Source organism: Myotis brandtii, unplaced genomic scaffold (assembly GCF_000412655.1).
Source record: "Myotis brandtii unplaced genomic scaffold, ASM41265v1 scaffold421, whole genome shotgun sequence".
Classification (NCBI taxonomy): Eukaryota; Metazoa; Chordata; class Mammalia; order Chiroptera; family Vespertilionidae; genus Myotis; species Myotis brandtii.
In genome coordinates, this window is record NW_005366140.1 from 2,506,338 (window position 1) to 2,519,015 (window position 12,678).

At 48.3% G+C, this 12,678-nt stretch overlaps 1 protein-coding gene across 1 annotated transcript in view; it reads left to right on the top strand.

Moving 5' to 3' along the window:
- The window catches only part of UNC13A (unc-13 homolog A (C. elegans)), a 62,796-nt gene that overhangs the window by 37,130 nt on the left and 12,988 nt on the right, over window positions 1-12,678 (top strand). The window contains exons 21-35 of the mRNA XM_005873915.2: window positions 1,466-1,581; window positions 2,817-2,980; window positions 3,381-3,531; window positions 3,831-3,899; window positions 4,221-4,310; window positions 4,507-4,641; window positions 6,360-6,493; window positions 7,742-7,827; window positions 8,011-8,137; window positions 8,788-8,884; window positions 9,262-9,405; window positions 10,494-10,577; window positions 11,098-11,175; window positions 11,411-11,499; window positions 11,953-12,105. Of these exons, the coding sequence (XP_005873977.1) occupies window positions 1,466-1,581; window positions 2,817-2,980; window positions 3,381-3,531; window positions 3,831-3,899; window positions 4,221-4,310; window positions 4,507-4,641; window positions 6,360-6,493; window positions 7,742-7,827; window positions 8,011-8,137; window positions 8,788-8,884; window positions 9,262-9,405; window positions 10,494-10,577; window positions 11,098-11,175; window positions 11,411-11,499; window positions 11,953-12,105 (1,717 nt within the window). The remainder of the gene's footprint in view (window positions 1-1,465; window positions 1,582-2,816; window positions 2,981-3,380; window positions 3,532-3,830; window positions 3,900-4,220; window positions 4,311-4,506; window positions 4,642-6,359; window positions 6,494-7,741; window positions 7,828-8,010; window positions 8,138-8,787; window positions 8,885-9,261; window positions 9,406-10,493; window positions 10,578-11,097; window positions 11,176-11,410; window positions 11,500-11,952; window positions 12,106-12,678) is intronic.

A 12,678-nucleotide genomic window follows, 5' to 3' on the forward strand; every position in this document is an offset into this window, starting at 1 on the left:
ACCCAGCTGGAGGGGGAGACACCGTGTCAGAAGGAGTCAGTCCTGGAGCCCAATCTGATGGAGGAGGCAGGGTCTGTGGGCCCCAATCTGATGGCGACAGGAAGCACCCCAGGTGAGAGGGCGAACAGAAGAACCTAGGAAGTTCTTAGTTTGGTTTGAGAGGGTGTGGGAGGGACAGAATCTCTGTATTCCAGTCTCATGGTGGACACAGGAAAAAAGGCCTGGGGATCCTAGTCTGAGGAGAGAGGCACAGACCCAGGAATCCAACCTGAGAAGGAAGATTGAACTGTAAGAATCCAGTGTAAGAGAGGAGGTATCGTTTGGGCATCCGAATCCGAGAAGTGAGCTACAGACCCAAGAGCCCCGTCTGAGAAGATGAGTGGAATCTCTGAGCCCCATCTGGTGGGGGATGCAGGGTCTGTGAGCTCAGTCTGGAAGTGTAGGGAGAACCCACTCTGAGAGGAGTGAGCAGAGTCTAGGAACGTAGTTTGGTTGGAAGAAATGTAGACACCTTAGTCTGATGGAGAGTCAGGAAGAAAGACTTGGGGATCCTTGTCTGAGGAGAGAGGCACAGACCCAGGAACCTGTATAACAAGATGACTAGACTTTGGGAAGCTTGATCTGATTGGGAAGGCAGGCCCTGGGAGCTCCGTGTGGGGGAGAAGCAGTGCATAGGCTCCTAGTTTAGAAAGGGAGATGCAGACCAGGAATTTAATCGGAGTGAAGAAGCAATGTCTGGGATCCTAGTTTGAAGAGAGAGACAGGGCCTAAGGCAGTGATGGCGAACCTTTTGAGCTCGGCGTGTCAGCATTTTGAAAACCCTAACTTAACTCTGGTGCCCTGTCACATATAGAAATGTTTTGATATTTGCAACCATAGTAAAACAAAGATTTATATTTTTGATATTTATTTTATATATTTAAATGCCATTTAACAAAGAAAAATCAACCAAAAAAATGAGGTCGCGTGTCACCTCTGACACGCGTGTCATAGGTTCGCCATCACTGGCCTAAGGAATTCTAGTCTAATGGGAGAGACACAAGTCTAGAGAGTCAATCTGAGGAGAGATGCCCAGGCCTTAATTTCAGGGCGTCTGGGAGCGCCATATTCATGCATACATTAAAATAGCCCAGGGGTAGCCCTGGCCAGGTTTGGCTCAGTGGATAGAGTTCTCGGGCTTCGGACTGAAGGGTCATGGGTTCAGTTCTGGTCAAGGGCGTGTACCTCAGTGGCAGGCTCAATCCCCAGCCCAGGGCTCATTCAGGAAGCAACCAATCGATGTGTCTCTCTCACATCGATGTTTCTCTCTCTCTCTTCCACTCTCTCAGAAAATCAATGGAAAAATATCTTCGGGTGAGGATTAACTAACTAACTAACTAACTAACTAACTAACTAAATGCTTTCTCTAAAATAGCCCAGGGCTAGCCTGGGAGGTTCTGACACTACCACCCCTTTCTGCCCTCAGACAAGCGGACCGACAAATCTGCTGTGTCGGGTGCCATCCGGCTACACATCAGTGTGGAGATCAAAGGGGAGGAGAAGGTGGCCCCCTACCATGTTCAGTATACTTGTCTGCATGAGGTGAGGCCACTGCTCCACCCTGCCTTCAGAGCTCACGGTGATCTTCCACAGCACCTCCGCTTGCCATTTCTGCCGGCCCAGCTCCTCCTTCCTCCTTCCACACTCCCCTGGGCTTCTGAGGCCGCCCCCCAGGCCATTCTCTCTGCCTGGAAAACTCTTTCCCACCCATCAAGGTCCGCTTCAGGGTCCCCTTCTCTAGAAAGCCCTTTCTAACCTCCCGGCAGACTCTCACTACCCAGCTCCAGGTCTTCCATCTGTCCCATCCTGAACCTCAAAGTTGGGCTGTTTGGGTCTGCGTCTATCTCTTCCAGCTGCCTGGGTATAATTTAATTTGTTGTATGAAGAAATGATTAAATAGATGAATGAGTGACGAATGGATAAAAAATGGAGGGATGAGTGGAGGTGTGTGATAGAACTATTGGAAGTATAGATTAATGGATGGGTGAATTTGCGGGTAGTTGGATAGATGAATGGGTGACTAGATGGATGGATGGATAGATGATGGATGCATGTATAAATTGATGGGAGGATAGATGATTGAATGGGTAGATGGATGAATTATTGGATGGACAGATTAAGTTGTATGTAGCAGATGGGATAGATGGGTGTGTGGTTGAATTTGGGGGAGAATAGGTGAATTTGGGGGTAGTTGGAGAGGTGGGTAGGTGGATGGGTAGGTAGATGGGTGAATGAATGGAAGGAAGGGTGGGTGGATGGACAAATAGATGGGTGGGTGGATGGATGGATGTTTTAACTTTTGAAAGTATAGAGGTATAATGAGTGAATTTTGGAGTAGTTAGACAATGGATGGGCCAATAGATGCATCAACAGATGGATGAGAGATGAATGGGTGGATAGATGGTTGATTGAGTAGAAGGATGAATTGTTGGATGGACTGATTAAGTTGTGAGTAAATATAGATGGGATGGATGGATGTGTGGTTGAATTATTAGAAGAATGAATTAGTGGGTGGGTGAATTTGGGGATAGTTAAGTGGACAGGTGGGTGGGTGAGTGGGTGGATGGACAGATAGATGGGTGAGTGAATATATAGGTGGATAGATGGATTATTGGAAGAATGGATGAGGGATAGGTGAAATTTTTGGTAGCTGGATGGGTGAAGGAGTAGATGAATGAGTTAATGAATAAACAACTGGATAGATAATGTAAGATGCCCTACACCTGCCCCCTTGTGCCCCCTTGCACTCTCTGACTCCTTCTCCCTTGTGTTGGCAGAACCTGTTCCACTTTGTAACTGACATGCAGAACAATGGGGTCGTGAAGATCCCAGATGCCAAGGGTGACGACGCCTGGAAGGTCTACTATGATGAGACAGCTCAGGAGATTGTGGATGAATTTGCCATGCGCTATGGCGTCGAGTCCATCTACCAAGCCATGACGTGAGGCTGTAGGCTGGGGTGGACATCAGGGTGAGGTGCAGAAAACTGGGGCAGGGGGCTCACCAAGCGGATACTGGCAGATCGGGATGGAAGGGGTTCCTAGGAAAAGGAGTCAGAGAAGAAGTGGGTGTGGTAGGTGTTACATAATTCCCCTGGAGGTTAGGAAAGTGCCAGTGCTGGGGATGGCAGTGACAGGGATGAGAGCTGGAGTTAGAGGCAGACATAGGGCAACTCAGAGAGGAGACAGCGAAACTCAAAGGACAGAATCAGGCAGAGGGAAAGGGAATGGTGGGGGGGCTGGGAGGAGTCACTCACGATGCTGTCTTGGAGGCATTCCAGGTGGGGCACAGCCTGTCCTGGCTGGACACCAGGCCCAGTGCTTCCCATTCCCTTCCACCAGCCACTTTGCCTGCCTCTCCTCCAAGTACATGTGTCCTGGGGTGCCTGCTGTCATGAGCACCCTGCTTGCCAACATCAATGCCTATTATGCGCATACCACCGCCTCCACCAACGTGTCTGCCTCTGACCGCTTCGCAGCCTCCAACTTCGGGGTCAGTCCCAGGGGCTGGGGGATGAGGGAGAACCCACACCTGTGCTGGTGAAACCCCATTCAACTCCCAGATTTCCAATGTGGACTTGATTTGCTGTGTGACTTTGTACCAGTCACATCTCTCTGAGCCTCCATTTACCCTTCTGTAGAATGGAAACAGATGTTCTAAGGGTTCAGTTCAGTGGTGGATGGGATGCCCTTACTGTAAGCCCTCAGCCAATATGGCAGCCACCTTTCACTGCTACACTTGCTGCCCAAGTCCCTGCTTCCATCTATCCTCCTCCTCTTCTGCTTCCCCAGAAAGAGCGCTTTGTGAAGCTCCTGGACCAACTGCATAATTCCCTACGAATTGACCTCTCCATGTACCGGGTGAGAAGTGCATGCGTGATGACTTGCTTACCCCCATACACATGTGTGCCCAGAAGGGACAGCTTCTAGCAGGCGTGCCCATGGGAGGACCCATCTCAACATGCAGAATGTGTTCCTCTAACAAGTGTACACATATGTGAGCAGCACCTTCCCCACCTACTTGGTGCATCCAACAAGACCTCCCAGTTACGTCAAGGTGTTCTCATTGACCCCCAACTCACTTCCTGAAACGTCGGGGCTCTTGTATCTCCCCTAGAACGCTGTCTCCTATCCTCTCCTAACTTCCTTCCATAACCTCTCCTCTCTTCTCCCTTCCAACAGAATAACTTCCCAGCCAGCAGCCCAGAGAGACTCCAGGACCTCAAATCCACTGTGGACCTTCTCACCAGCATCACTTTCTTTCGGATGAAGGTAGGAAAGGGAACCCAGCCCCATCAGCTCTCCAAGAGGGAGTCGCTAGGACTCTTAGGTCTTAAACAAGTAGCATTTCAGTGACGCTCTTTTTTCCTATTGCTGCAATGTTTCCTTAAACCCAGAATCGCTTGTAGCCACTTCCTGGGCAACTCTTGTCCCAGGTTACCCATCCATGCCCTCTTCATCCCTCTAGGTGCAAGAACTCCAGAGCCCGCCCCGAGCCAGCCAGGTTGTGAAGGATTGCGTGAAAGCCTGCCTCAACTCTACTTATGAGTACATCTTCAATAACTGTCATGAACTCTACAGTCGGGAGTACCAGACAGACCCTGTAAGGACTCCAGATGAGGCAGAAAGGAATAGTAGACACCCACCAGGCCCTGGCCTAAGTCCTAGACCTGCTCCTTCCCAAGCGATTTAACTGTTCTGAGCCTCAATATTTCCCTCTGTAAAATTAGGTCATTAACCAGCATCTCAGGATTGAGAATGAGATACAAGCTTTAGATAAAATTTAGTTACATGCTTAGTACCTGGTACACAATAGGTGTTCAATCAATTTGGTTTTAGTTAAACTTACTTGAGTTTGACGTAATACAGTATGCCTGGAATTGAATTACTGCTCAATAAATGTTGAGTTGGTTAAATTTTTTAAATGATTTTTATTGATTTTTTTTTTTTTAGAGAGAGAGAGGAAGGGAGAGGGAGAGAAAGAGAGAAACATCAATGTGAGAGCGAAACATCGATTGGTTGCCTCCTGCATGACCCCTACTGGGGATTGAGCCTGCAACCGGGCATGTGTCCCACCCAGGAATTGAACCAGCAACCTTTCAGTGCACAAGACGACACCCAACCAACTGAATCACACTAGCCAGGGCGGGTAGAATTGATTTTTTTTAGTAGAGTTCAGTTTTGGTCATTTCAACTTAATTTATTTGAGATCTTTCAACATGTGTTTATCTACACACATAATGTCCCAGGCTATCAGAAGGAAAAGATGTATAAATTATAAATTTAAAACCCAGGGTGATTAGCCTCAGGTGGCCCCTACCTCAGCTTGTGTTTCTGACAGGAAGTAACCACATAAGCCGAATTCAGTTCAATTTTATTTCCATCTGTTCATTTACATTCATTTTACTTGAGTTGAAATCAAATTGCTCTCAATTGAATTGAGTTGAGGTAAAGTGGATTAAATTGAGTTTAGTTCAACTATAATCAGTTTAGTTCCATTTATTTCTATTTGGTTGACTTAAGTTAAAATTGCTCTTGGCTAATTAGTGAGCAGCACTGAATTGGATTGAGTTTAATTTAATTGAAGAAAAGTTTATTCATTTCCACTCAGTTGAATTGAGTTGAAGTCGCTCTTGACTGGGTTGAGTTAGAGTCCGAATGAGCTGGGTTGTTGGATTAGGTACAGTGAGTTCAATTGAGTTGGGTTCAGTTGGGCTCATTTCAGTTGAGTTGAGTTTCCTTCATTTCCATTGATTGACTAAAGTTAGATTGAGTTAGCCTGAGCATGTTAGGTTGACTTGGGTTGGGTTGGGTTGGGTTGGGTTGAGTTCAGATCAATTTATGTCCATTCTTTTTATGTAGGCTGCTGTTGATCTTGGAGAAATTGATTAGGCTAAATTCAGTTCACTTTATTTGCGTTAAATTCCATCCAGTTCAGTTTAATGCTGCTCTATTAAGTGTAATCGGCCCAAGTTCAGTTCCACTGAATTAACTCTGAGAACTGCCAACTGTTAAGCTAAGTGGGTATGATTTATGTTCACTTCAGTTCCATTTGGTTTAGTGGGCTTGAGTTTGTTCAACTAAATGCAGGTCCATTCTGTTTTATGAGCTGAGTCTAATTAAGCCTCATTAAGCTGCATAGATATAAGCTCTGCTTGAGCCAGTTTACGAGTTCAGTCCCTTTCCGTGCCGACCTCCCACCTGAACCGCACACATGTCAATGGGGCCCATTCATCAGCAACCTTCGGCACCTCAATAATGAACTGACTGAAGCCCCATCCCTGGACCCCTTGTAGCCAACATCTCCACTGCCCCATCCAGGCCAAGAAGGGGGAAGTTCCCCCAGAGGAACAGGGCCCCAGCATCAAGAACCTCGACTTCTGGTCCAAGCTGATCACTCTCATAGTGTCCATCATCGAGGAAGATAAGAATTCCTACACTCCCTGCCTCAACCAGTGAGTTGTGTGTCTGTAGTTACTTATCTGGAGGTTATCATGTATGTGTGTGCACAATTTTGTGTTTAGTGTGAAAAGGCAATCTTGTCTAAGTATACATAAAGTGTTGTGTATGTGGGGAAAATTGTGGGTGGGCCTATGTCTGGATGAAATATGGCATAATTTGCAAACATAAACATAAAATTGTGTGTATATACACAATTACTGGTGTAATCAGACATGTATTTTATATGTGTTGATTTGTGTGAATAACTGTACATATGTATATAAATCTGTATGTGTGTGTAGATTCGTAAGTAACAATAGATAATGTTCTAGTATTTACTGTGTGCAAAATACTCTTCTGAATTTTTTACATTTAAATTGCATTATCTCTTACATGTGTGGATGACATTTTGTGTGTAGTTGTGGTCTGTGGGTGCAAGTGTGAATTGACTTCAATATACAATATTGTGTATTGTGTGAGACTGTGTTCAGGTTTGGTTAGTGGATTTATTTGTCTGTAGACTTTTCATCTCTTATAGTTTAAAGAGCTATTGTGTTTTATTTCTCCCTGAGGTGAATGCTAGAGAGGCCCCTAACTCTGAGGTGCCATGATCTCTTGGTTACTTAGATATGGAGTTAAGATCAGGGACATTGGATGGATGGATGGATGAGTAGGTGGATGGAGATAGATGGATACATTGGTGGAATAATGGATGGGTGGATAAAGGAATGCATGTGTGTATGGGTGGATAGATGAATGGATAGAGAAATGGATGGATGGATAGGTGAATAAATGGATAAATTGGTGGAAGGATGGGTGAGTGGATAAAGGAATTGATGTATGTGTAGATGGATGGATAGATGGATGATTGGATGGAGGGATGGAGGGATGGAGGGATGGATGAATAGATGGGTGAATGGATGAATAGGTAGATAGGTTGGTGGAAGAATGGGTGGGTGGATAAGAAGGATGGATGGATGGATGGATGGATGGATGGATGGATGGATAGAGAGATGAGTGGGTAAATGGATCGGTATATGGGTGGATAAAGGGGTAAATTAATAGATGTGGGATATGTGGGTAGAGGCTCAGGAGAAGAAGGGCCTCAATGCAAAGTCACTCAGCAAGTTGGTGACTATGAGGGAACTTGAATACAGACCCCTCGGCCTGTACTGCACAACTCTTTGACCAGGAAGGCCTAAGTAGCCTATGCCATCCGGCTCCTAGCTGTCAAGTTTTCATACTTCCGTGGCTTCCATCAGGTTTCCCCAGGAGCTGAATGTGGGTAAAATCAGTGCTGAAGTGATGTGGAACCTGTTTGCCCAGGACATGAAGTATGCCATGGAGGGTGAGTCCCCCACGCCATGCCCCCCAACCTGGTCTGAGCAGACAGCTGTGTCTTCTCCAAGACTGCGAGTGCCCTGTACCTTCATGCCTGAGCTCGAATACCAATGGTGGCCAGTGTGGGCACTGCCAAGACAGAGGGTGGCAGATCCTCCTGGCTGAGCCACCCCCTTATTCCCTGCTCCAGAGCATGACAAGCATCGCTTGTGCAAGAGCGCCGACTACATGAACCTCCACTTCAAGGTCAAGTGGCTCTACAATGAGTATGTGACAGAGCTTCCTGCTTTTAAGGACCGAGTGCCAGAGTACCCTGCGTAAGTCCCCTGCCCAGAACCCAAATCAGAACTATGGTGCTGACACGAGACTGAGCCCCAAGGAGGAGGGCTCACCTACTCAGGGTTCCCTGGGTATCAAGGGCACAGGTGGGGCTCAAATCCAGGGTTCTCCATTCTTAGCCATTGGCCTATGGACTCCTATAGCCAAACAATTAATAATCATAAGTATCAGGAACTGTGCTGAGCAGTCCCACATGTCTTTTCTCATTTAATCCTTTCAACAATTCTATGAGATGGAAACATCATAATTTCCATATTGTGGATGAAGAAATAGAGGGTTAAATGCTGAAGGATTTAGTGGTGGAGTCCAGATTTGAACCTGGAATGTCTGGCTCACAGGCTGTGTTGGAGAGTGGGTTGGTAGTCACCATTGACTGAGGACCTACTATATAGTATGTTGGGGTCTCAGAGAGTAAATCTACTTACCCCTGGGCAGTTTATCAACCAGGATTCATGCAAGTCTGGGCCTTGCTCTGACAGTGGTCACTTGGTTCATTTCATGGGTGAAGTAACCAAGGCCTGGTAGGGGAGGGGAGCAGAGAGTGACCACCCAAGCCCACTGGGTGAGTGCAAGCAGAGGGTTATGGAGACCAGAGATGGAAGGACCCCATCCCAACTCTCCATTCCAGGTGGTTTGAGCCCTTCGTCATCCAGTGGCTGGATGAAAATGAGGAGGTGTCCCGAGATTTCCTGCATGGAGCCCTGGAGCGAGACAAGAAGGATGGGGTGAGAAGGCTAACCCACCACCAAGCCCCCAAGCTCCCCACAGTGGATTCACTCCCTCTGAGGTTCATTGAGATACAATTTGGGGACAAAAACTACCCTTGGGATGAGGCCAGTCTCTGAAGGGTATCCGCAACCTTTGTCTTGTTCATGGTGTTTAAAGTATTTTGTTCACTCAGCAGATGAATGTGAGTTTATCAAGCCTGACCCCACCCACCCACTCAGTGGCCTCTGTGTCTGGCTCGAAGTCAACCTCACATACTATCCATCTCACCCCAAGGCAGTTGGTCTCTGGCTCTCCTTGTGGAGAGTAGGAGGGTTGGGCTATGGGGACTGTCTGACTCTGACTCTCCTCTTTCCTGGCCTCCCTTACCCTGCAGTTCCAGCAGACCTCAGAGCATGCCCTGTTCTCCTGCTCCGTGGTGGATGTCTTCTCCCAGCTTAACCAGAGCTTTGAGATCATCAAAAAGCTCGAGTGCCCTGACCCTCAGATCGTGGGGCACTACATGAGGCGGTTTGCCAAGGTGCGGGAGTGTGGGTGGGGTTGGGGATGGGGTCCAGGTGGGGGAGAGGGTCAAGATTGGGGTGAAGTTGAGGTTGGGATTGGGGTCAGGATCAGGGTTGGAGTTGAGGTTGGGATTAAGGTCAAAGCTGGGGTTGGTGATATTGGGATTGAAGTTGGGGTTGAGGTCTATGGAAAACCCAACCCAAACCACTGTGTCAGAGTAGGTCATGCCATGGAGGTTGGAGTTGTGGTTGGGGACAGGGTTTGGGTTGAGGTTGAGGTTAGAGTTTGTGGTGTTGTTGAGATTGGAGTTGTTAGAATTTGAGGTTAGGATTTGAATTGAGATTGGGTTGATGATGTCATTGAGATTGGAGTTGAGGTTGGGATTAGGACTTGGGTTGAGGTTGAGGTCAGGACTGAAGTTGGGGTTGAGTTTGAGGTAAAAGTTGGTATTGGTTATATCACTGGGATTGAGGTTGGGGTTGAGGTCAATATTGGGGTTAGTTCTTCCATAAGGGTTAGAGTTGTGCTGGGGACAGCGTTCGAGTTGAGGTTAGGGTTGAGGGCAGGGTTGTAGTTAAAGTTGGAGTTGAATTTGGAGCTGGGATTAAGGTTGGGGATCGGGTTGAGGTTGGGGTCAGGTATAAAATTACTGTTGGGATTGGGATTTGCTCTGGTATTATTAGAGGGTTGGGGTTTATAGAGAATTTGAGTGGGACCTGGGGTGAGTCTGGAGGTTGACAACATTGGTCTGGGGTTAATTGGGTTTTCAACGGAGGTTCAATTGGATTTTCTTTGATCTGGGTTGAAGTTGGGGAGTGCAGGTAGGAACTGAGATTTGGTTTAGGATCAAGTAATGCTTGTGGATGGGGCTGGGTATGTTAACAATCATATTAGATGGTTGTTGCTCTGAAAAAGAGCCGAGTCTACATAAAATAATCATCTTCCTGTGGTGGTGTCCCCCCTTGATTGTGATGGTTATCCCAGCTGGAGAATTCACCCAGCCCAGCGGTCCATCTTAGGTGCTAAAGTGGGTTTGAGTTTATCCCTCATCTCACAGCCTCAGCCCCAGCCCCTCCTCTCAACCTCTCTCTGTGCCCTATCCAGACCATCAGTAATGTGCTCCTCCAGTACGCGGACATCATCATCAAGGACTTCGCCTCCTACTGCTCCAAGGAGAAGGAGAAAGTGGTGACCTGCGGGGACCCTTGTCCTCCTTCCTAACCCAATTCTGCACCCCCCGAGTTCCATCCTTCCCTGGGTTGTGAGACGTGTGTCTGCTTGCGTGTCCAGCTGTGTGTATCTGACTGTGTGTGTATGGGGGGGTCTGGAGGTGAGGGGACATGCCTTTAGTGTGTCATTGTCTGGTTGTTGCAAATGAAGCCTTCAGGGTGTATGTATGTGAGCATGCAGAGCTTTGGTCCCATGTAGGAGAACATGGGTATGTGACAAGAACACCCCTTCCTGCTACCCTTAGAGGCCCATCCCACTTACTTAGGTCCTCCTTCCCTCTGCCCGTCCTCAGAGACCACCCTCCTCAACACTCCCAGGAACCTGGTCCCAAATACTGTCTTCCATTCTTAGATGACCTTGTGGGACCCCAGGTTTCTCCAGACCCAGACGCTGAAACCATCCAGGACCCCTGGTGGTGGGTGAGGGAGACTCGGGAGGGGTCCTGAGCCCTGACTCCCTGCTTTGCTCCCACCCTCAGCCCTGCATCCTCATGAACAACACTCAGCAGCTGCGAGTTCAGCTGGAGAAGATGTTTGAAGCCATGGGAGGGAAAGAGGTGAGGTGGGACCAGGTGGGCTGATGCCCCCTATCCCCATGGGCCCCGGAGCTCATACCTGATGAATCCCAGCTCAGCCAGTCCCTCAAACCCAAGCAAGTGGCTTCACTGCCTGTGTCTTAGTTTCCTCTCGAGCCCCTTGAGGTCCCTTTCCCTAGGTTGGGTGGGAAAATGCCCCCAGATGTGTGGACGCTCTATAAACTTGACCTGATGGATGTCCCTTCCCCTTCCTCAGCTGGACGCTGAGGCCAGCGACATCTTGAAAGAGCTCCAGGTGAAACTCAACAACGTCCTGGATGAGCTCAGCCGGGTGTTTGCTACCAGGTGGGGGTACCTCCAAGGCTGGGAGCAGGGGGAGGGGGCAGCCCCAGACCTAAGCCTGGGGCATACAGAGACTCCGCAGATGTGGTGGGGAAGACCTCAGGCTTGGAGTCAGATGAAGTTGGGTTCAGTCATGGCTTCACTGCTGACTAGCTGTGTGGCCTGGGGTGAGTCATTCAACTTCTCTGAGCCTGAGTTTATTCATCTGCAAAGTGGGGATGGTGATAACAATAGTACATGAGTAGGACTGTGTGGTGAAATAAACAACACAGGGAAATGTCACAGCCTGGTGCCCGATTCCGCTGTTATTAATGCTGCCCCCCTCAGTTATATGCCATGGCTCCCCGATGCTGATGATAAAAGGTCAAGGTCCACAGATCACCACGGATGGCCTCATCCTGTCCTTCCGCCAGAGGCCAGGAGTCTGGTCTGAGCTTCTCCCTTTTATGCCCCCAGCTTCCAGCCTCACATTGAGGAGTGTGTCAAACAGATGGGCGACATCCTTAGCCAGGTGAAGGGCACGGGCAATGTGCCAGCCAGTGCCTGCAGCAGCGTGGCCCAAGATGCTGACAACGTGCTGCAGCCCATCATGGACCTGCTGGACAGCAAGTGAGCCATGTCGGGTGGACTGGGCGAGTAAGGGAGGGGCCACGGGTGAGGCCTCTGAGGCTGGCCTGGGGAGAACAATTGGGCAGCTTGCTGGGTGGTGTTTGAATGGTTTGGATGGGTGTGTGGGTGGAGGCAATGAAGGGATGGAAAGATGAATGGGTACATGATTGGACGATATGGTGAGTAAATATTTGTATAGATAAATGAATGATGGTTGGATAGAAAGACATAAGGCTTGGGCAGGTGGGTAGATTAAAAGATAAACGGTAGAAGACTAGATGGAGGATAGATGGATGAAAGAATGGATGGATGGACAAATGGGTAAATGAATGGATGAATGGATGGATAGTTGGATAAGTGGATGGATGAATAACTGGATGGATTGATGAGAATAAAGATAAATGGAGGAAGTGTAGATGGGAGGATGGATGGAAGGAAGGAGGGAGAGAGGGAAGAAGGAAGAATGGCTGATGGATAGTTGGATGTATGAAAGGAAGGAACAGGGAGGGAGGGAAGAAGGAAGGAAGTAAGGAAGGAAGGAAGGAAGGAAGGAAGGAAGGAAGGAAGGGAGGA